General features: G+C 42.1%; 1 protein-coding gene across 10 annotated transcripts in view; it reads left to right on the top strand.

Moving 5' to 3' along the window:
- LOC130183732 (uncharacterized) overlaps positions 1–21,056 on the top strand; it is a 55,644-nt gene that overhangs the window by 9,019 nt on the left and 25,569 nt on the right. For 7 of the 10 annotated variants that reach the window (XM_056399368.1, XM_056399369.1, XM_056399376.1 and 4 more), the window contains exon 2: positions 20,081–20,118. In XM_056399368.1, the coding sequence (XP_056255343.1) occupies positions 20,081–20,118 (38 nt within the window). The remainder of the gene's footprint in view (positions 1–20,080; positions 20,119–21,056) is intronic. The other 3 variants (XM_056399370.1, XM_056399375.1, XM_056399372.1) reach the window with 1 other exon arrangement.

Here is a 21,056-nt window from a genome sequence, read left to right as displayed (position 1 = left end):
AACTGGTGATGATAAAATAAGAAAATCATGGTTAACAACAGAAACATCTGAACTGCTCAATGCGTTCACATACTTTCAAGCAGCACTGTATATGGCTGTGGTGGATCATAACCACACTCTCCCACTCTCACATGACTTTAGTTTTATACTGAACCATCTCCCTGACAGCTGAGCAAACTCTGTCCACTGAAGAAGACTGTGAGATGCAGTCGAAAGCTTGAGCTGAGATCTTTTAGTCAAACATGACATTTTAGGAGGGTAGATTGTGATTGATTTGTTGCATCACTGCTATGCAACACAGAAAAGGAGTGAGCAGGGCTTTAATATCCAGCCGCAAGCAGCAACATAATTCAGAACGGATGAGATTTGTGCTTCAGCTGAGTCTGTGACGGCTGATGCTTTGACTTGTGGTTTGCAGCGCATTTTAGCAGCTAATAAGATGCTTCTGCGCTCCGTCAAATTACCGATAATGACTTGTTGTCAATCGAATTGGAAATAAGGCAAAAGCAGACAGGCAGGCTTCTCCTCCCTCCTTTTGTAAGAGAATAAACATATTGCAGGTGATTGTGTTGTTGCTGCTTCACTCCATCCATCACCTGCTGAAGCCTGAGTTCCATCCAAATCCAGCCTTAGTGGCTGACAATAGGCACAGCAGCATGGAGGTTGTTTGAGGCTGCATGTCTTCCTCACTACTGCTGCTCTCCTGTTCACGCTGACGTAGTGAAGTGCAGCTGCAGTCGGACACTGCAAAACAGGGGATCAGGTGTTGGTCACCATCATAGAAAGGCAGGGACTCATTCAACTTCAAAACATCTTTTTGTGTTTTCAAAAAGTGCTTCTGACGATAAAACATGTAGTAAAAAAAAAGCACAAGGTCACACAGTGAAGCACAGTGGGACGGGCTGTTCTCACTGAGGGTCTAATAGCAGGTGATGCTGTTTGACAGTCAGGACACAGTCATGCACACTAAAAAGCCAGCAACATTATACGCTCCTACAAATAAATCATAACATTTCAACAGCAATAAAATCATGAGCATAATTGATTAACACAAAATGTCTACTTAAAGCTGCTCTAACCAATATTTTACATTAACAATGGATCAAATAACTATGTGAAAAGTGTCGTATGTAGTGATAAATCCACATAACGGTCCATAACTTTACTGTCTTGGTTTACTCTTATTGCAACAACATCAAACGGTACACGATGTTAGCATCAAGCTGGTGAACATAGTGGACCACTTAGCCTCTAAAGAACAAACTAAGGAGTTTGTGTAGAAAACAAATGGATGAGAGTGAGAGTGATTTACATTGGCCAGATGAACACTTATGATGCTCCTTTGTCTCCTCGATGTGTAAACAGCCAACTGGTTGCAAAGATGTTCACCATATAGGTGATGAAATGTCAACGTTGGGTTTAGCAGTTAATGGTTTCTTCCTGTTAAAGGGAACTTTTTCCTCCCCATTGTCGCCAACTCTTGGGTCTCTCTCTATAATATCGTAAGGTCATGACCTTACCCTGTAAAGTGCTTTGAGATGATGTGTGTTATGATTTGGCGCTATACAAATAAAACTGAATTGAATTTAAATAAAATCAATATGAATATATAATATAAAATCAATATGTGGCTCAAACTGAGGAACTGAGATCGAGATATATTTCAATCTGTTACAAAACTGTAGAGGAGTGAATGAAATTCATAGTAGAGGAAAGGTTTTCTGTGATTTTGGAGAGGTGTGTGTGCACCCGCCTCCAACAACTAACTGAAGTTTTTGCATTCTCTGTAATGTTCACGGACCAACGTTGGTGCTGATATGCAACCCATATTGAGTGGCTTTGTTGCTGATCCACCACAGCCATATACAGTGCTGCTTGAAAGTATGTGAACGCATTGAGCAGTTCAGATGTTTCTGTTGTTAACCATGATTTTCTTATTTTATCATCACCAGTTTTTATGTATGAAATGTCAGATATATGTTTCATCAATGCTTGTACTTGTTTAGTGGAACTTGTTTAAGTAAGTCAATTGTGAACAAGTGTACTTCCTGTTCAGACGTTATCTGTGAGCCAGCTGGCAATGTACACACGCATTGTGTGGGTGAAGTGTTACTGTGCGTTGAGTTCACTCACAGGTCTCACATTTTCAGGCGTGTGTACATTGCCAGCTGGCTCACAGATAACGTCTGAACAGGAAGTACACTTGTTCACAATTGACTTACAAATTTATGATGAAGCCAGATTGCAGTGTTATCAGTTGTGCTCATGTTTTTGGTTTTCTGCTGTTCTAGAATTGCTCCACCTGGTGGTCAGTCAGCCTGATGCTCGACACCTTTCAGTCTTAATAACAGGGACAAATATAAGGGTTCGAACAATTACCATTAGCTGAGAGAGAGTGTAATTCATTTGACGCAAAAAAAAGCTGGAAATATTAAAAAAAAAAAAAAAAAAAGAGAGAGAATAAGGGGATTTAGTCACCTCTGAGTGGGATTCATGAATATTTCGTTCACGTTTCAACCCTGAAGCCCTTAATTAACAGATTTCCTGCTTCAGCATGGTCATTATACAGCATTGGCTGGCTCAATGAGCAGTAATATTGGAGTGTTACACAGGTTAGCTGTGCAACCACACTTTACATGCTCATAATAGTGAATGGTACATCAGACAAATGACTAGTGACATGTAAATATGAAAACCACTATTTTGTGCTTCCAAATGTGACCTAACGACCATCAGTCGTACAGATTTACTGTCGTCTTTCTCGTGTAAAATATCAATATCACAAAGATATTAATAATGAATTCTATACATTAAGCAGGCGTTTGTTTGCCAATGTTTTTACCAACTGCGATGTAATCGGATCCATCAGTCTGTAAGTGAAGCTTTGTTTTGGCTGTTGTGTTTCAGTTGGCAGGAAACAGAGACAGAGTGAGATGCTTAGACTAAAAGTGAAGAGCAGACTCACAGTTTGGCAGAAAGGAGCTCCATTTCCACATAAATAAACACAGGTCGGATAATGCAAGTCGCATCTGATGTGACACTTGGCCCGTGCGGTCGTCTGCGAATGCGACGGGATCAGAGCGGAGTCGTCCTGGTTTTATTTTTAACCAAATCGATTCAGGCCAGTAATGGAAAAAGAAGGTGATGCCTCCTTCAAGCTCGTCTTTTCTGAGTCTCTCGTTTCCCGTTTTCTCCTCTAAATTTGCATCACAATGGTTCTGCGGACACGGAGGCCCGGAGCTGCCGTGCCAGATGAATTTTAGATGTGACAAGCAGCTTGGAAAGTAACTAAAAGCTGCAGCAGGCAATTTCACATTTTCTAAATGGCACTCAGAGGTAACTGCTTAAATTTAAATACTCAAGATTCCTGTAAGGTGATGTCAGTGAACTGCACATGGCTCATGTTTACAGTCTCTACTGTTCTGTGTTGCTTTGTGCAGATGTAAAAATAGACATGTCGAATTCAAGTTAATTTCTATAATTCTGCATCTTCTTTAGTGTTTCGTTTACTTTGCATTCAACACTGATCTGAAATGATTCAGGCTCAAAAGATGAGTTTATTTACACATATACGAGATTTATACATCTACACTGACAGAGTGAGACATCCTGCAAATATTTTAAAGAGGAGGCTAAGTTCGGGCTCTGTTGCAGGCTTCAGCAGCTAAGGTAATGTCCACACTAATTTGTTTTCATTTCAAAACAGCAATTTAGAACAGAAATATCCAGACAAGTGTTTAAGTGTATGAGAAATAATCCTGAAACACCTGCAAACACATGACCATTCTGTCTGATGCCATTTATCTTCTACCGGAAAAGAGTCTCATGATAAGAAGAATGAATGAATCATGAAAGGATACATCTGCGTCATTGTTTCTAAAGGTCTCAGTTTCTGCCCGCCCAGCATAAAACGCAACCCTGCGACCCAAACTAAAACAGGGTCAGCAGTGTTTCCGAAAGCCTCCATTTTAGAGGCTTGAAAACTCCAGAGTAGTGTGGCCAATAGGTGTAAACGTATAGCAAAAGAGATGCGACGAATCAGTGTGGATGTAGCCTAAAACTGTCCTCACACACACATTTCTTAATTAATTAACTGTCGTAACCCACTTACCCTCTCCATAGTCACAGGAGGCTGGAGTCTGTCCCAGCACACGCTGTCCATTTACAAAAAACGTTTATCAAGACGACCACTAAAGCTTATCTATTGGCTCTCGACATACTTTGATAGCACAGTGTGTCTCGTTAGGTCATACTGTCTGGTCTGGTTCTTCACTTAGTGCTTCTGACAGGGAGACTCAGTCCTGTTTATCCGTTTGCAGCAAATCTCGAAAACGACATAACATTTATAAAGCACTTTACAGTTCTGCTCATAACTGCCTTACAATAAGACTCATAACAAAGTCCTTTAACCTGGATTCCTTCATCCTAGATGGATGTTTATTTCTCTTACCATTATCGATAATGTGTTAATCTCAATACCTTCTAACTTCCCAGTGCTGTGGATCTTAGCAAAAGTTACTCAAGCAGGAGGAAATCCTACATTTACTGGGGACTATTTTCAGTGGTGGATATTCTAGTGAATATTTCCAGTGAATATTTCCAGCAGCAGGACGGTGTGTGTGGGACGGAGTAATAAGATATATCAGGCTTTGATAAACAAACAAAACTTGTTAATACGATACATTCATTGTTGGTTTTGGTCTTTTCAAGTGATTTGTTGATTAAAAAAAGTAACACTTTAAATCCACTATTTAGCATGTAGAAGCAGTATATGTAAGTAATGGTTTATAGCAGTCTATAATGTTGTAGTTAATGTGTTAGCAGGTGTAAGTACAGCAACAATGATAACTTCTCCTATAAACAGTGCGGATCCTTCTTTGCCTTGGGGGTCCCCCCTCCCAATTTATTACTACCTACTCTATACAGACATTACAATTTACAGATGTCCCATAAACGCCTCACATGCAGGCAATGGGTAACCGCTAGCTATGGCCCCATGGGGGGGGTTTCGGGGCAACAGCAGTGCACTCTGTCTGTATGGAAGATTTAAGGGAGTTTATAGTTGTCATTGCAAAATGTGCCGAGATGAGGGGCCGTCAGGGGGCCCCTATTTCCCATGGGGGCCACAAACATTTGCCTGGTGCACCTCTGCCTATAAAGAGAGGCATCTCAAGCCTTATCATTAATAGATATCCTTTAATTGGTGCCCTACTGACAATAACTGCTATAGATCTTGGACATTACTGCAAATTAAGAAGAACATATGTATCAACTTCAAAATATCCGGATGGCATTTGACATACAGGCCGCGCTACAATAACACAATGAATTAGCCATAACTCAGAGATAGTGGAGAGGCAGCCACTACAGTTTGACACAATTCACCGTCTGTACAAATCCCAAGTATCCTCTGACAGGATCTAGGTCTTCTCCAAAGTCTACTTCCTGTTTAAACAATTTAACACTCTGCTGTTTGTTCTTCTCTGTCAGGTGTGTTTGAGGTATCACCTTACACAGGAAAGCCCTTCTCCCTTCCCTGCTCCTAAATATTGACCATGTTGCCTCCGCTGACAGACCGACTGACAGATGCCCTGTGTACTAAATGCTGTGTGTGTCTGTGTGTGTGTAGATAAACACACACACACACACATACGCATGCGTACACTTGACCAGATGGATCGTGTGATCCTTGCTACCAAGTCAAAGGGTGACAGATACACCGAGTTAGGCGATTGGTCAATGAATTGATTGACAGGGGGCCATGAGCATCTCTGACCTGAAGGGCAGAAAGAGAGAGAGAGCGAGAGGAGATGGGTGTTTCATCATGAAAATAATCCCTTTATCTTATTTAAGTAAACTGAACAGCCTTTATCAACCAAATGATCTTGAATCCAAACAACTCAAAAACTAGATCTGCTGCTACAACCGACCACCACTCTCCTCTGGTTTCAGTCTTCCCACCACATTGTGGAACATGGCTACATGGGATTTGCTATAAAGAGCATTAGTGAGATCCAACACTGGTGTTGGGTGATGAGGTCTGGCTTACAGTTCCAGTTCCAGTTCATCCCAGAAGTGGGGATGATGTGAGGACTCTCAAGGTCTCCCACGGCAAACTGAGAGAACCATTTCTTTTTGGACCTGGCTTTGTGCATGAAGGTACCGCCATGGTGAAATAGGAAAGGAACAAACACAAACTGTTGATACAAAGTTAAATGCATGTCTCCTCGTGCCTCCTACAGTATAATCCATGTAGGGGAGGAGTCTTTGTTTAAAAGAACCCCCCCACCCCCCCCCAAAAAATAGCTCAGCCATCAGCGTTGGACTCTGAGTCCTCTTAAGCAGCTTGGCTGGATAAAGCTTTACTGTTTTTTGGGAGTTTAAGAAACAGAATTAGAGTTTGCCCGGGGGAAGGCTAAACAGCAGGCAGAAACATCAACTCACGAAGACAAATTTAACTACACTTTTTACCCCGCGTGTAAAAGTGTCTTCACAGGATCTCACAGTGAGAAGACTGTAAAAGATATCATCGACTTGCAGAAGTAATATGTGTGTTACTCAGTCGGGCTGAGCAATATTAGCAGCGCGATATGAGCTCCAACATGGCAGTCACCGCGGCTGATCAGGAATTAACACATAAGCTATTATCGCTAGTCTTTAACTGTTAAAACAAAGCTTCTGTCAGTGGGAAGATGTGGCTTTTGTTGGCCATTCACATGCTGTCAAAGCTTCATGGGAGCTGTGTGTGTTTTAATGTCCAGCACATGATCATATATTTTAGAATATGGACAGAAAAGCGCAGGAACATGGTTCAGACAGGACGCCTTACATTGACTCATTTGGCAAATGATTTTATCCAAAGCGCCTTACAAGTGAGGGACATTACTAAAGCTTCAGTTCAACCTGTTCAATCAGGTAAATATCAGGTAAAGAAGCGCATCGAAAATGTACAGTAAGTGCTGACTGGACATGTGAGGGTGTTAGAGCTGTTAGGAGAGGAGGTGCTCTCTGAAGAGATCAGCCTCAACAGATTCTTGAAGATAGAGAGGGACGCTCCTGCTCTGATAGCATTCGGTAACAGTTTCACGGAAATAACCACATATAACCATGCCTGCAACACGCGAGCGCGCACGCGCACGCACACGCACGCACACACACACACACACACACACACACACTCCCATCCGCTGATTGTAATGAAGCACTGCTTGTTGTATGTAGGCGCTGCGCTGTGAACGACAGACGGACAGACCACGTCATTTAGTTTGGTTTCTTATCCTGCTGCTTCTTGTGGTAACACATTATTTGTGTTGTCAATTTTGTTTGAACATAGCCGTAAAATCTATTTGTCATCCAGTAAGATGACAAATAGATTTTATCACCGGCAATTTCACAGGGTGACGACAGGGCGATCTGACTATGGTTAAGATCGCTCAACCCTCGTCTGGGATTGTGATTGTCTTGTGTGCAGCGATGACAAAGTCAGAGCACATTCCTTGGAGGAACGCAGGGACCGAGCGGAGCATAAGCCTGTATGATTGAGTTCAAGTAAACGGCTGCAGATCTAGAAATCACTCTGAAGGCAGCATTAGTGAGTTGAACTTGATTCGGGCAGCCAGTGGAAGTAAACGAGCAGCGCATTGACATGTGCCCTTTTAGGGTGATCACAGACCTATGTGAAAATACAACAACAGTGTTAAATAAATATGTAAAGTTAAGGTAAAAGAAAAAAAAAGGTTAGAGTACACAGCGGTCGTAAATCACAGAAAAATGATTTGAACTTGTCAGCAGCCTGGTGATCATCACTACAGGTTCTGTAGGTTGTTACACTAAATTTAACAAGTTAAGATAGTATTATTTATCAAAAAATTCACAGTTAACCTGGGACACTGTTCGAGTGAAACTTCCTGGTGGTTAATATGGACGTTTCAGACAGAAGATTAGCTAAATGCTTTGAAAGTCTTCATAAGGTTTCTGATGTTTCTCCAGCAAAGGCTGATGATACGTGTGATAAATGCTTCCGACATCACTTTCATGCACTGGATATTAGTTAGTTTATCTCAGTAGGGTGTACTGAGGAGTAAAACATTTTGTTGTATGTGAATGAAAAAACAAGATTTTTTTATGAGCAGATTAAATAATGGCATTGAAAGAGGAAAAAGAACATTGTGTTTTTTCTTTGGGACGTCAAATACCAAACAGAAACCCTCAGAGGCTTGTGGGAATTTGGGGTGGCCTAAGACATCATCTAAAATGCTACACACACACACACACACACACACAGTCAGACAGAAGGATGGACGGATGGATGGATGGACGGACGGATGGAGGTATTACCCCAACAAGCCATGGTGAGCAGGACTCCCTTAGTGTTTGGTGTCGGTTCAGAGCGTCCGCCGCTGAAGCGGAGGTGAGTCAGACTCCAGACTTCACTTCGGATCACTGTCACAGACCGTGTGTCACCTCACACACACACACACACACACACACACACACAGCCCTGAGCGATGGCAGCAGACAGGCGAGGGTCTGCCAGAGAGAGCTGTCAGGACCTATTGTTGCAGCATCCCACAATGCCACCCTTCCTTAGACATTCACTGTGTGCGTGTGCGTGCACATGTTTGTGTGAGTGTACACGTGCAGGTGCATGTGTCCATGTGTAGCATGTTGTGGATGGTGGCTTGTTTGTGGCAGATTCTTCTCTCTCCACCCAGCTGATCACCTTTACGTTCCTCTTACCTTTTCTCCTTTACCTCTGCCTCCCCTCCCTCCCCCTCCCTCCCCCTCCATCACCTCCCCCCTTCCTCTGCTTAATGCTTCTTGTGATCTTTCTCCCTAAATTACATATTTTATTTTTTTCATATTTCCTCCTCTAATCTCCCCAACTCTTCCTCTCTGTCATCTCTCTCTCCCTTCCCATTCCCTTCTTGTTCCTACCCTCCCCCTCTCCCACCTGTGTCCCTGTGGTGCAGTAATACAGCTTTGTTAGTTCTTACAGAGCCATTTAAGCCAGTCAATACTTTACATGTAACACATTTAACACAACATCCGCCCTTTCAGTCTCTTCATCCCTTCCTCGACTGCTGCTTTTTCACCAGGCGCTCGTGTTTTTCTTTCTTGGTTACCGAGTTAAATTTGAACCCAGGTGACGACAGGGACGAACATAAGAGGCTTTTGTCACCTGAACGTAGACACATGTTGTTTGGCATTTGATAAAGTGACTGTAATTCCTTTTGGCTGGACAGTCTAAGATCAACAGATACTGAAAATAACAAATAGCTGCAGCCGTAAACTAAAAGATGTGAGAGGACAGAGATAATGATGTTGCAGCAGTAGTTTGGATTTTTGCTTGTACGTTGTAATTCCCACTTTCCTGTGAGCAGAGAAATGGCCACACAGCTCTCCACAGCAGAATACTATTGTAGTAAAAAAAAAAAAGAAAAAAAAAAAAAAAGAGTTGAATTTGCAGCTGGACTGGAGACAAGGCCTTCCTCTCTGCTGCTGCTCCTCTTCATGTTTTAATGCTCATAAAATGGGTGTATTTCTACATAAATATCTTTTCTGGTGTAGCTTTGAAGACAGATTAAATAAAGTAGCCCAAATCTCTCTCTGGCTCCGTCTCTCAGCGTAAATCTCAAAAATGTTGGTCTGACACTAAAAAAGAACACGAGTACGTTTGCCAAGACCGTGGAGCAGATTGACTGAGATAAAAACTCTCACTGGCTAAATGAAGCGTGCGGCTCCAGCAGGCCATTTGGCAGGCAGCGCTTCTCCGTCATACTTTGATGTCTCAGATTCTTCTTCCCTTAGACCTTCGGCTTTGTTGCCAAACAGATTAGAGCGAGCAGCACCAACATCTACACCAACCATGGCCTCGTAATCTGCAGACTACAGAGGAGACGCCTGAGGAGAATGTGGCAGGGGCTTTCTAAGGACAGCAGCAATCAAAAGGAAAACTGTGGAGCTGATTTGCGTGGTTGGAAACACAATGGAAATCTAACCCGCCTCTTTTCAAGTATTTGAGTGGTCTGTGAGGTGAAGTTTAGCTGCAGTCAGACCCGAATCTCAATCTTTTTAAAGTTTGGGTTTTTTTTTTTGAGAGAAAAAGTTCATGTTTTTATTGTTGTTGTTTTTCTCACCTACTCACCTGTTACTTAGATTTATGGCTTTGCAAATTAATGACCTGAACTAAAAATGGCACGCCAATTATGTAAATTAGAACACTTTATTTTCTAATCATAACAGAACTGATTGCCACAGTAAACAGTTTGAGAATATGACATGTTTCATGGGTGTTGCAGATCCCCTCTGATGGAAATCAAATGTTTAATCTTGTTAATGTCCATATGGTGTTTGTTTGTAAACTACAACACATATCATGAGTGAAACATGACTGAGTATTTCCACCTTGCACTGCAGTGAACTGATGACAGCTTCAGACAGCCAGGGATTCATGTGTCCGTCAACCTAGCACAAGCAGAGTGGTGGGCGGGGCAAAGGCATGATCCAGAATTTCTCAATGAGGAAGTAAGCATAGATGTGCTTCCACTTTTTATGTGGAAAAAACAGTGTTAAAGCTCTAGAAACAACAGGTGTGTGAGCCGACTAGAAACCAAATCCTGCAAGGATGGATGGTGGGTTCAGGTGGGTGGGTGTTGTGACATCACAAAGTTACAGAAGGCCTGACGGCTTGTTTTAAGGCTCAGTTTCTGAATACAGGCCGTGTGCATTTCTCTGTGGACTGAGCGCTTTGATACTTTAACAGTGTTAATATAGAACCTAGACCTGCTTTATCATCAAACAACACATGGACATCTACCTTTATACAATATGGGACCTTTAACTATTTTTAATGACACCTATGTGAAGAAGCCCCTTCCCTTTATATCTGATGGTCTTTGTGTGTTTTTTCTCAACTCCACTGCAGAGACTTTGGAGACGTGCACAAACAGAGATGACCTTTTCCTCAAAGGGCAGTAGCCTCACACCTACTGTACCGAAACCTCAGAGGCTCAGAGCTGCGTGATGCACAGTCTAACAAGCAAAAAATTACGCCGCAGCTTCATAAAACACTCTTTAATTCATAAACAAACTCTGACTCAGATTAATTACCAAGTACAATTCATGGAGGAGTCATTAGCATGTTTCACATCAATGTTTGCCTAAAACCAGTCACATAATTAGATCTCCAAAACTTACTGGTGGAAAGAATCTGCTGCACAACAAATCATTGATGGAAATTAACAAGAATTTGGTCGTCTGATTATAAATCTGTTGATCACCAGAAAATGAGTCTGCAACAATTATTTTTATTATTATTAACAAGTAAATATGCCAAACATTATCTGGTCCCAGTATTTCAGTTATGTGTTATGAATTTTGAACCGATGAGCAAACAAACAAGTGGTCTGATGGCGTCAACCTGGGTGTAAAGGATTGTGGCACTCTTCAGTATTTGCTGACATTGAATGTAACAAAAGATCAATCAATTGGTTGAGAAAAAAGTGATTCATCGATAATTATTGTAGAAATAAATGAAGAAAATCATGAGATTAGCTTAGCCTGAGTTTGACTCCATAAGCAAACAGATATACTGATGATAGAGCTGCGTGGTACTGAACTCATTTTGTGGCAAACGTTTGGCGGTCCTGTTTACACTACATCGAATGTCTGCATACAAAGACATGTTCACACCCCTATCAGCACGTACTGTCTGTGTGGACGCTTGCAAACATGGGAAGATGACAAATCTACGTCACGCAGACCCTCGTTGAACCCAGTGCCCTCCCAGATATAGAAAACACAACTTGGGCTTTGTAAAACAATGGCCTGTCCAACACACACACGCACGCACGCACGCACGCACGCACGCACGCACACACACACGCACACACACAGCAACATTAACATTCATTCAGAGTAGTGTTTCTGGCCACCTCACACAATAATCCCTCTCCTTCCAGCTCTGTTTTGGTGTTCACCAACTCCCCGGGGGAAACGTCTGGCTCTTTAGCTGCTAAACGCTCCACTATGTTCACTAGCTAGTCACACATCTCTGTTCGCTCTGTGGCGGGGGGCAGGTAGCGTGTGCTGCGTGTTTATTGTAGGTTCAGGGCTAAAAACAGCTGCTTGTTGTGGCTGGAAACCAGACTGATGAAAGCAGAGTTCTGGCTGGAAAACCAAAACAAAGGAAAAACAGCTGTATGGTTGGGAGATTATTCTCTGTGTGTGTGCTTGTCACTATGAACAACCACTTCACTTGAACCATTGTGCTCTGTCGTAAAGTGCAGTTATCAAATCAACGTTAATCTCACAGACTAACACAGATGATGAAAAAGAGAGAGAGAGAGAGAGAGAGAGAGAGTAAATGGTCAGTGAGTGACAGTAATGACTGTGGAGCAGGCCGCATGCCCTCCAGGTACTGCAGGGAACTCTGGGTAAACGCCCATCAAATGGCAACACAGTGATTGGTGTACAAACTTACTAGTCTTATGAGTCCAAGCAGCTGCCATTGTTTCAGTAAAGACTTTGGATTATTTCACACATTTTCCCACAATCTCTTCTTATTTTACTGATGTTCTGTTTCTATTTTCTTACAGTGCAAGAATAATGATGTATGCAAATCTTAAAAAACAAATTCAGCTCTGTCAATCACCAGGGAGTAATCTTGATAATAAGTCTGCTATCAAATGAATTTGACGTAGTTAATGAAATACCTGCACATTTTTGGGGATTCTTCTGAAAAAGTATTTGATGAATTTGAATTTGAATTCACTGACAGGTTTGTCGTGGAGGAAGGTGTCGAGTAAATGTGACTTAAAAAAGCTCTTTTATGACAGAAATGATGAATTCTGTATTCTTCTGAAACTATAATTGATTTTTGCATCAATGTGATCACAGCTGGATCACCACCACTCCCTCTCTCCCTCCACTCCTTCTCCTTTTCTTGTCTTTCTAGCTTTTTTGCTTTATCTTATTTTCCCAGCAGCCCTTGCTGCTCTTTCCTCGACATACCCCCTGCCCCGCGGTTTTCGAGCTTCGAACAGTCTCTCGGTTTTGTTCCTCTCTCTGTCTTCTTGAGAGTCTTCATCTTCCCCCTGTGTCTCTCTCACCCTCTCCTTCCTCCCCTGTGGCTCCGGCGAGGAGCTCCATCAACTCCAGAGGTCCATGGTTTGTCTGTGCCTCAGTGTGTGCGCGCGTGTGTGTGTGTGTGCGTGTGTGTGTGTGTGGCTCCATGTGGGTGGGTGTGTTGTGTGGAGTAAATGGCCTCCAGGATCCCCTGGGTCGCATCTCAAATGTACTCACAGAGAGCAGAGTCATGACTAAGACTGCACGTCTTTCATTAACAGAGAGAGAGAGAGAGAGATAGAGCGAGAGAGAGTTGAATAAGTCATCTGAACACACCAGAAATGTTGTCCTTCACCCAAACGACTGGGTCAGGCCTGAATGATGTTATGAAATGTGTTTGTGTGTGTAGACATGTGTGGGTGTGGGTCGGCTCAGGAATCACCGGCTCTGCAGTGAATTTAATGTGGTTTCTGAAATCAAAGAGAACCTCAAACTGTCAGAAAAGGAAATTCCTTCTCCTCCTCTGTCTGATGCTCTCACATTGTTCCAGTCTCTAATCTTAAACTTCAGTGTGGGAGTCATTTTCTGCGGTGGGATTTTTTTTCTTTCTCTGTTTGTGTAAACTCACTGTCTCGTTCAGCTGGTACCTCTCTCCTGTGTGTTACCTAGAAGGTGTTATTATAGACAGTCTCTGGAGAGCAGGCCTGAGTGTGCTGCTCTCAGCTGTGGGTTTGTGAGTCAGTTCTGACCACAGACAAACAGCAGCAGTGTTATTGTTTCATCAGAGAAAAGATATTTAAGTAGCAAAGCTGCACGACGTTGTTATCTTGCTACAAAAACGCCTGTAGACCCACTGAAAATAAACCGTATTCACATCACCTCCACCGTGTCTCAGTAAAACTTTCAGCCCCTCCCTTTTCTCGTGTCACCTGTTATCCCACAATGCTTTTGAGAGTGCTTTCATTCCTGTCAGTAGAAAAGTAATGAGGTTGGACCTGGCTTTGCGCCGTATTAGTGGGTCTTCACCATTGGTGGTGTGGAGGTGGGGTGTGGCTCTTGACACTTGGGAGCACCGGTCACAGTCAACACTGGTCACCTTTACTGATGAAGGACGATCTCTTCCTAAATCTAACCCCTCCGCATAAAACAGGGAAACATGTGAAAACAGTGTGAGAGAGGTGTCTCTGGAAGTGACGATCCAACATCATCATCTGAAGCTGCAGTTCCCCTCAGAGATAGATAGATAGATAGATAGATAGATAGATAGATAGATAGATAGATAGATAGATAGATATTAACAATAATAATTAAATTAGTCCAGTTCATGAGCCACTTCCTACAACCTGATGGCAGTGGGGACAAAGGATCTCCTGAACCTCAGTTCTGCAGCGCAGTATCGAGATTGATCTACGTAGTTTCACTGTTTCTGTCACTGATTAAATTAACGTTTTTCAGCCGCAGCACTGCAAACAGCAAACAGCAGACAGCAGACAGACACAGTCAGAGAGCGGCTGGCGAACACAGCGGAGCATTTAGCAGCTAAAGAGCCAGATGTTTCCCTCAGGAGCTGGTGGAGACCAAACACGGAGCTAAAAACTAATGAAACAACAAACATGTTGCTAATGGATGATGGTATGTCAATGTTGTGTTCATTTGTTTTTTGCTGCCCATAAGTTGACAAAAAACTGATTATTGCAAGTTTAACTTGGGGCCAAGAGAGTGAATTAAACACAGTCAGTAAGGTGTTTTGCTGCTTCACATTCTGGCGGGTTTTCTGCTCCTATGTTCTCTGTTCCCTCCCTGTGGTGATGGATTTCTCTGTCACTGATGCTGACGCTAACTGGCGACTTCACAAAGAAGCCCTCGCTGTTTGATTCAGCGGGACTGAAACCAAAACCTGACGTTTAGCGTCGCTGATGTCTACAACGATTTCTGATATGAAAACCCTCTCTGCAGCTTCACCCGGGAGGAAAAGTATCATGAGCGAGTGGACAGGCCTGATGAAACAAACCTGAAATGAAAATGAATATATATATCAGGGCAGAGCAGCTTCGCTTATCTGCAATAGCTGCTGGAAAATTTGGATGTCTTCACGTCATGGACTTTTTAGGCAGGTATCAACAAGAGCGAGTAACACTAGCAGCATTTTAGAGATTGTAAGTCATTGTTTGAATCCGAATGGAAACATAACATTTTGAAATCAAGCTCCACAGTCGGTTCTTTCACCCTGTACCAATCGATCTCGTGGAGCGACTTCGGTTCAGAGCTGTCATGTCTTGTCCCTCGAGGTGACGCACAACATCTCCAGACTGTATCTTCTACCTGTGAACAGTGACAACTACCCCCCCATCCTCCTCCTCCCCCCACCACCTCCGCCCATTGCCCAGAGGGGATTTATTGATATTGATTTGGATGGAAAGCTTTAAGTCTCCATTGAAGGGAGTATGAAGGCTGAGGTATTTTTAGGCTCTGTCGATCGGCAGCGCTCCCTTCAGCGGGGCCTGGCAGACAGCACGAAATCAATGCGGACGGCATCGATGTGGATGTTGGGCCATATGTTGCGAATACAATACATAAGAAATATCGGCTATTTAGTGCGAAGTAGACTGGTAAGTGAGTCGAGGCTGCCTTATTGATTTCGGCTGTTAAATCCACTTCAATCAGCCTTTCATCAAAGAGGAGATGAAAGAGGGGCGACGGGGGCTGGAGGAGGACTTTTAAGCCTCCAGCGATGAACTGCTCCAGCGACGAGATGTGGAGAAAAAAACCCGCTCGAAACAATCTCGTGGTGATATTCAACAACTTAAGCAAATTTCTACACAAGCACCCTTATCTCGACTTCTGTAGCTGAAGTTCGGCTAATTTCATAGCACTTGACTTTGAGTATTTCGCTGTCTCCTGCAGCGTCTTGGATCCAGCGGGAGCAGCGTTTTATCTCACTTCTTACCGCGAGATATTAGAGATGTAAGTTATAATTTGTGTTAACGAGGGGGAAGTCTCTCCTTTCATCACCACTTAAATCTAATATCCTTCAACATCCCAGGCCTCGCTGACTCATACAGGTCGTGCCCCCCCTGTGCCAAGGCATGGCGTGGATAATTAATCTAATTTTAGCGCTGGCTCTCAGTGTTACACTGGACACAGATTTCATCTTCACCCGTCTTAATGCTGCGATATAAGATGGCAATTCAGAGAAGAAACGCTGGATTCAATCGATTCATTGGGATCCATGTGAGAGGACTGAGTGTATTTACATGCACACACTGGTGTCCTGGTTATGAGTCATTTCCTGTCTCTGTTTATGTTCAGGATATTAAGCCTACATGGAAAAACACTGTCACAACCTGGATGGCAGATTGAGACAAAACAAGAAGTCCTTATTCAGATGTAGCTGGAGTTCAGAGAGCAAAAATCAGCAGTGACAGCAGAGCGTGTAGAGTCGATTAGAAAATTAATATCGACAATACTGATCATTGACCAACTGCTGAAGTCGTTCATCAGTCAGAACATTTGCCGGTTAAAGCTTAATGTGAGAATAATGTGAAAATGTTCATTACTTTCAGGCCTGGATGCAGAGAGGTGAGAGATGCTGTATTGTGCTGTGGAAGTGTTGAACGCTGCCAAATCAAAGAGGGCAAACACACAGGGTGGGTGCCAGCTGGACGCAAGCTTTTACAGCCTTCAGGGCCCAGGACGACCAGGTGAACCACATCAGCTCTGAGTCATAGCGGGAGCAGCCAGCGCAGCTCGCCAGACAGAGTGGGAGGGAAGCCACCGAGCAGTTATTCATATCCCCGGTTACGTGATTTAAAGTTCTCAAAAGATCCCGATCAGTGTCTGTTGTCTGTGCGGGCTGGTGTTTCACTCTCTGGCGTCCCACCTTCATTTAAAGTCTGGCTGCCTGAACTCAGTTTAATGATCCATACCTTTAATGTTTGTCTGACGTTATCCATGTTGCCAGATTGTGTATGAAACGCGAGCTAGACACACAATCCAGACATTACATACACAACCCATCTGTTGCGACAACCTGGCAACCCACAACCTGATTCAAGTGTTCAGGCTGGTTCGACTGATTAACAAATTTCATTTCAATTAAAAAGTTTAACTCAACGAGTTAATTGTATATTCATGTAATGTTTATCTAAAGGTTATATGATGGAATTCAAATTTTACAAAATGTAAATGAATCTTGTTATGTGTTTATTATGTAGTATTTCCCATATTTTCAAATCCACATGTTGGCAGGTACCGTATGTGTTCTGCACCTGGCTTCTCCATTCAAACTGCCAGCGATGGAGGATAAACAAGAGGAGTGATAATTATTCAGCCTTTTCAACACTGCTACTGGCATCAAATGTAGAATGAGTGTCCTGCAACTAAATCCAATAAAACTCACTCCTCCACTGGCAGAAAAAAGTAAATACTAATTAGATTTAATTAGTTTCTTTTTTTTTTTTTTTAGGTTTGATCTATTTTGACTTAGATTACTGTATACAACTAATCATACTGTTTGTGTTTTCTGATTAACTATTCCTCTCTGTGCAAACTGATTCTGATACATGTTCATTTGATCTTAAACCAAAGTATTCCTGTTTTTGTTGTGAATAGTTCCACATATTCAGGTTCATCAAGTCTAGGATCAGAACTCATGTGACTGATGTTTCCATGTGCAAACACAAACAGGATTCTCCTTTAACAGATTGACAGTGTTCAAATAAACATTATTCCAACACTTATTCTTCCCAGCCTCAGCAAGTCATCTGTGGCCGTGAGTGTTTCTGCTTCACTTGTCTCTCCTGACTTTTTCTGTTTGTTTTTGCGAATCCAACCGCTGACCTCACACTCGACATCTAAACCCATTTAGCTTCTGAGCCGCCACTGATACCGACTGATATCCCTCCACCGCTAACACGCACCACACTAATCCCGGTGTCATTTTCTCCAGACTACGTGTTATTGCCCGTCTACACATCTGTAATAAAAGTGCTGCTCGCTCATTGTGGGCCGGGTGACAGGAAAGTGAGGCGACGTCTTGACATTTGACAGAAGCACACTCAAAAATGCGTCACCTGTCGAGCATACAGACTTACAGAACAGAGAATATTATCCTATATTTTAAACCTCCAGATATCTCAGTCCAAAATCAAACTAAAACTGCATCAAACCCGGCCAGCACATTTAGTTTGTCCGTGACAACTTCCACTGTGTATTTTGCACTGCGCAGCACCAAAGAGTTGAAAACAACATCTGTATCAAAACTGTATGAGACAGAGTGCAGAGAGACAAGGACGAATGGAAACCATTGAGATAAAGAATAAGTCCAGTGAACTGATGCATCTCTGCATGAAAACAGCTTCTATCTTACTGCTAACAAACGCTGACTTCAGTTTTAAACGTATTAAAACACAATTCAGTTATCAGGGAGCACAAATAATTAATTCAAGTAAACACATTACTAATTACATGTCAGTGAATGATCAAAAATCTGCCGGCCTTCAAACCTCAACATCACAATGAGAGCATGAAAACGTGTTTGTCACTTAAAACATTAAATATTTTATATTAAATGTTTTTTTTTAAAATGTTTTTTTGTATTTTATCATTTTATTATATTATTATATTTTCACATATAACTGATATTTAAAAAAATATATAAAATATTTTAAATATTAGAATTAGAAATATTGATATTATGTCAATAATTACACACACATAATAATAAGGTGATGGCAGAGTTTATCATTCATGGGTTCATTTTTACCTTTTCAATATTAATGTAGTTTAATTGTACAGTTATGGTCACAGACTCTCTCTCCACCTCCCTACACTTGTATGTGAGTGTAATTCATTTTACAAAAAGGAGACAAAATGCACAATTAACAAAGTTAAAGATGAATTAGACTGACAGCATTATTATTATTATTATTTTCTGTCTACATTCAGTCCATTTCTCAGGTTTGATTACCAAGTCAGAGCCTCATACGAAGGATTAAGTATCACAAACAGCCTGAAAAATGGCAAGTGCTGATGACAAGCTGTTTGTTGCAGACTTACAGAAATAACAACTCTAAAATGGACATATCCCTTTAACTGACGTGACAAACGTTAAGTTAATGCTGATGTGATGGATATGAAATGTCCCTCACTACTAATTGGTAGGGACAAAAACAAACCAACGTCTCCTAAAGAAAAAAACTGCTGTCGTGAGGACGAGGTCTGAGGAGATAATGAAGTGAAAACAAAACAAATCAAAGCAAATCAGTCTGATTAGGCTGGAATACTGTCACTGCACAGTGTGAACACAGACACTGAGGACAGTGATTACCCAGAGTCACATGAGGGCTCCTCACATGCTGCATTAGATAACTAAATACTGTTAAGGTCACACTCAAGGTCATCATGTAATATGAGGAGAGGGTAACGTCAGCTATCGTCACAGTCCCCAGAGTCTGGCTTTTCTCCTCAGCCAGACAATAACAGCCTCTGTTTTCTATTTCATTACCACTAAATTATTAAAGCAGCTCTCTATTTCCTATGATAGTAACAGGCAGAATGGCTTCCCCTTTCATCACCCGCAAATATTTCAGAATCATCTCTGGCCTTCATGACTCACACTGGCTGTGCCCTCTGTGTGCCAAAGCTTGGCGTGGATAATTAATCTAATTTTAGCTTGGTGTGTGTTTGTGTGTGTGAGTGTGTGAGTGTGAGAGAGGAATACTGGACAGCGTTGTCATTTTCCCTCAGCGAGCACGTTGAAGGCTGCATCAGCCTGACATACCGTTATCTCCTCCTCCCTCTCTCTGTCAGCGTTCCTCGCTCACGCCTCTATCTTCCTGTTCCTCTGCTATCACAGATGGTCGAGACAAAGCAATTGTGTATTCAGGGCTGATATTTTTTGCATCTGTGTTTTCTGCACATGGATTGATACCTGTAGCTATCACAACACCTGATAATGAAATTATCTTAAATTCATTTCTCTCTCTGTTTCTTTTTCTCTTTGCCTCACCAGCAGTGGATGCGGTGCCGGTACGGAAAGATGGGGATCAGGTAAAATGCTATTATCTTTTTTTTTTCTTTTTTAATGCCTCCATCATTTCTGCACACCTCAATCTATTTTCCCATTTTGCTGAAAGCCACTGTGACTGAATACAAAAGACGGCAGTGCTGGTGTCCTCAGCTCTCCTCTTCTATCTGAACAGTCAGAAACAGACATGGTGGTGGGGTGTGTGTGTGTGTGTGTGTGTGTGTGTGTGTGTGTGTGAGAGAGAGAGAGTGTCATTTCATGTCTCCTCAAATCTTTTAGAGGTGAGAAAAAGAAGCGCTGTTACTCACCCAGAACTGCCTCCTGCTGTTAGACGGCCGGGCCGCGGCCTCAAGAAAGGTCAACAGATCTAAACTTTGAAAGAAAAGACGGATTCACAATGTGTGCAGGGTGAATTTGTCTGTGTGTGTGTGTGTTTAAACATTTGGAAGGTATTAGGACAGTGTCAGTTTCTGTTGTTTTGTCTCTGTGCTGCAGCTCACTGGAATGTGTGTAGAATTTTTTTTTTACACATCAAAGTCTGTTCACAAATCTTTGGCTATACAACTTGGGTCTGAAGATGACAAGCTTGAAAATGAAACTAGAATCACCACCTCATGGTTGTAAAATGTAAATCTGGTCACAATCTCTCCTTCCTGAGTTACAGCATTGAATAATGACCAAATGACCAGAAGTGATTTTGCAGAACATTATGATGTCACAGTGAAGTTGACCTTTGACCATTTAGACACAAAATGTCATCACTTAATTATATCCTTCATTCATGAATTTCCCTTAGGGGATAAATATCTATCTATCTGTCTATCTAGATCGAGTTAAATTGTGTCATAATTAGTGTATGAATTCATGAGTGATGGCAAAATATGTGATTTGTGAGATCACAGTGAACTTTGACCTTTGACCCTGGACCACCAGATTCTACTAAGTTCATCCTTGATTCCAA

Source organism: Seriola aureovittata, chromosome 16 (assembly GCF_021018895.1).
Source record: "Seriola aureovittata isolate HTS-2021-v1 ecotype China chromosome 16, ASM2101889v1, whole genome shotgun sequence".
Lineage (NCBI taxonomy): Eukaryota > Metazoa > Chordata > Actinopteri > Carangiformes > Carangidae > Seriola > Seriola aureovittata.
Note: the sequence above shows the minus strand (reverse complement) of the source record. Positions and strands in the feature narration are given on the sequence as shown.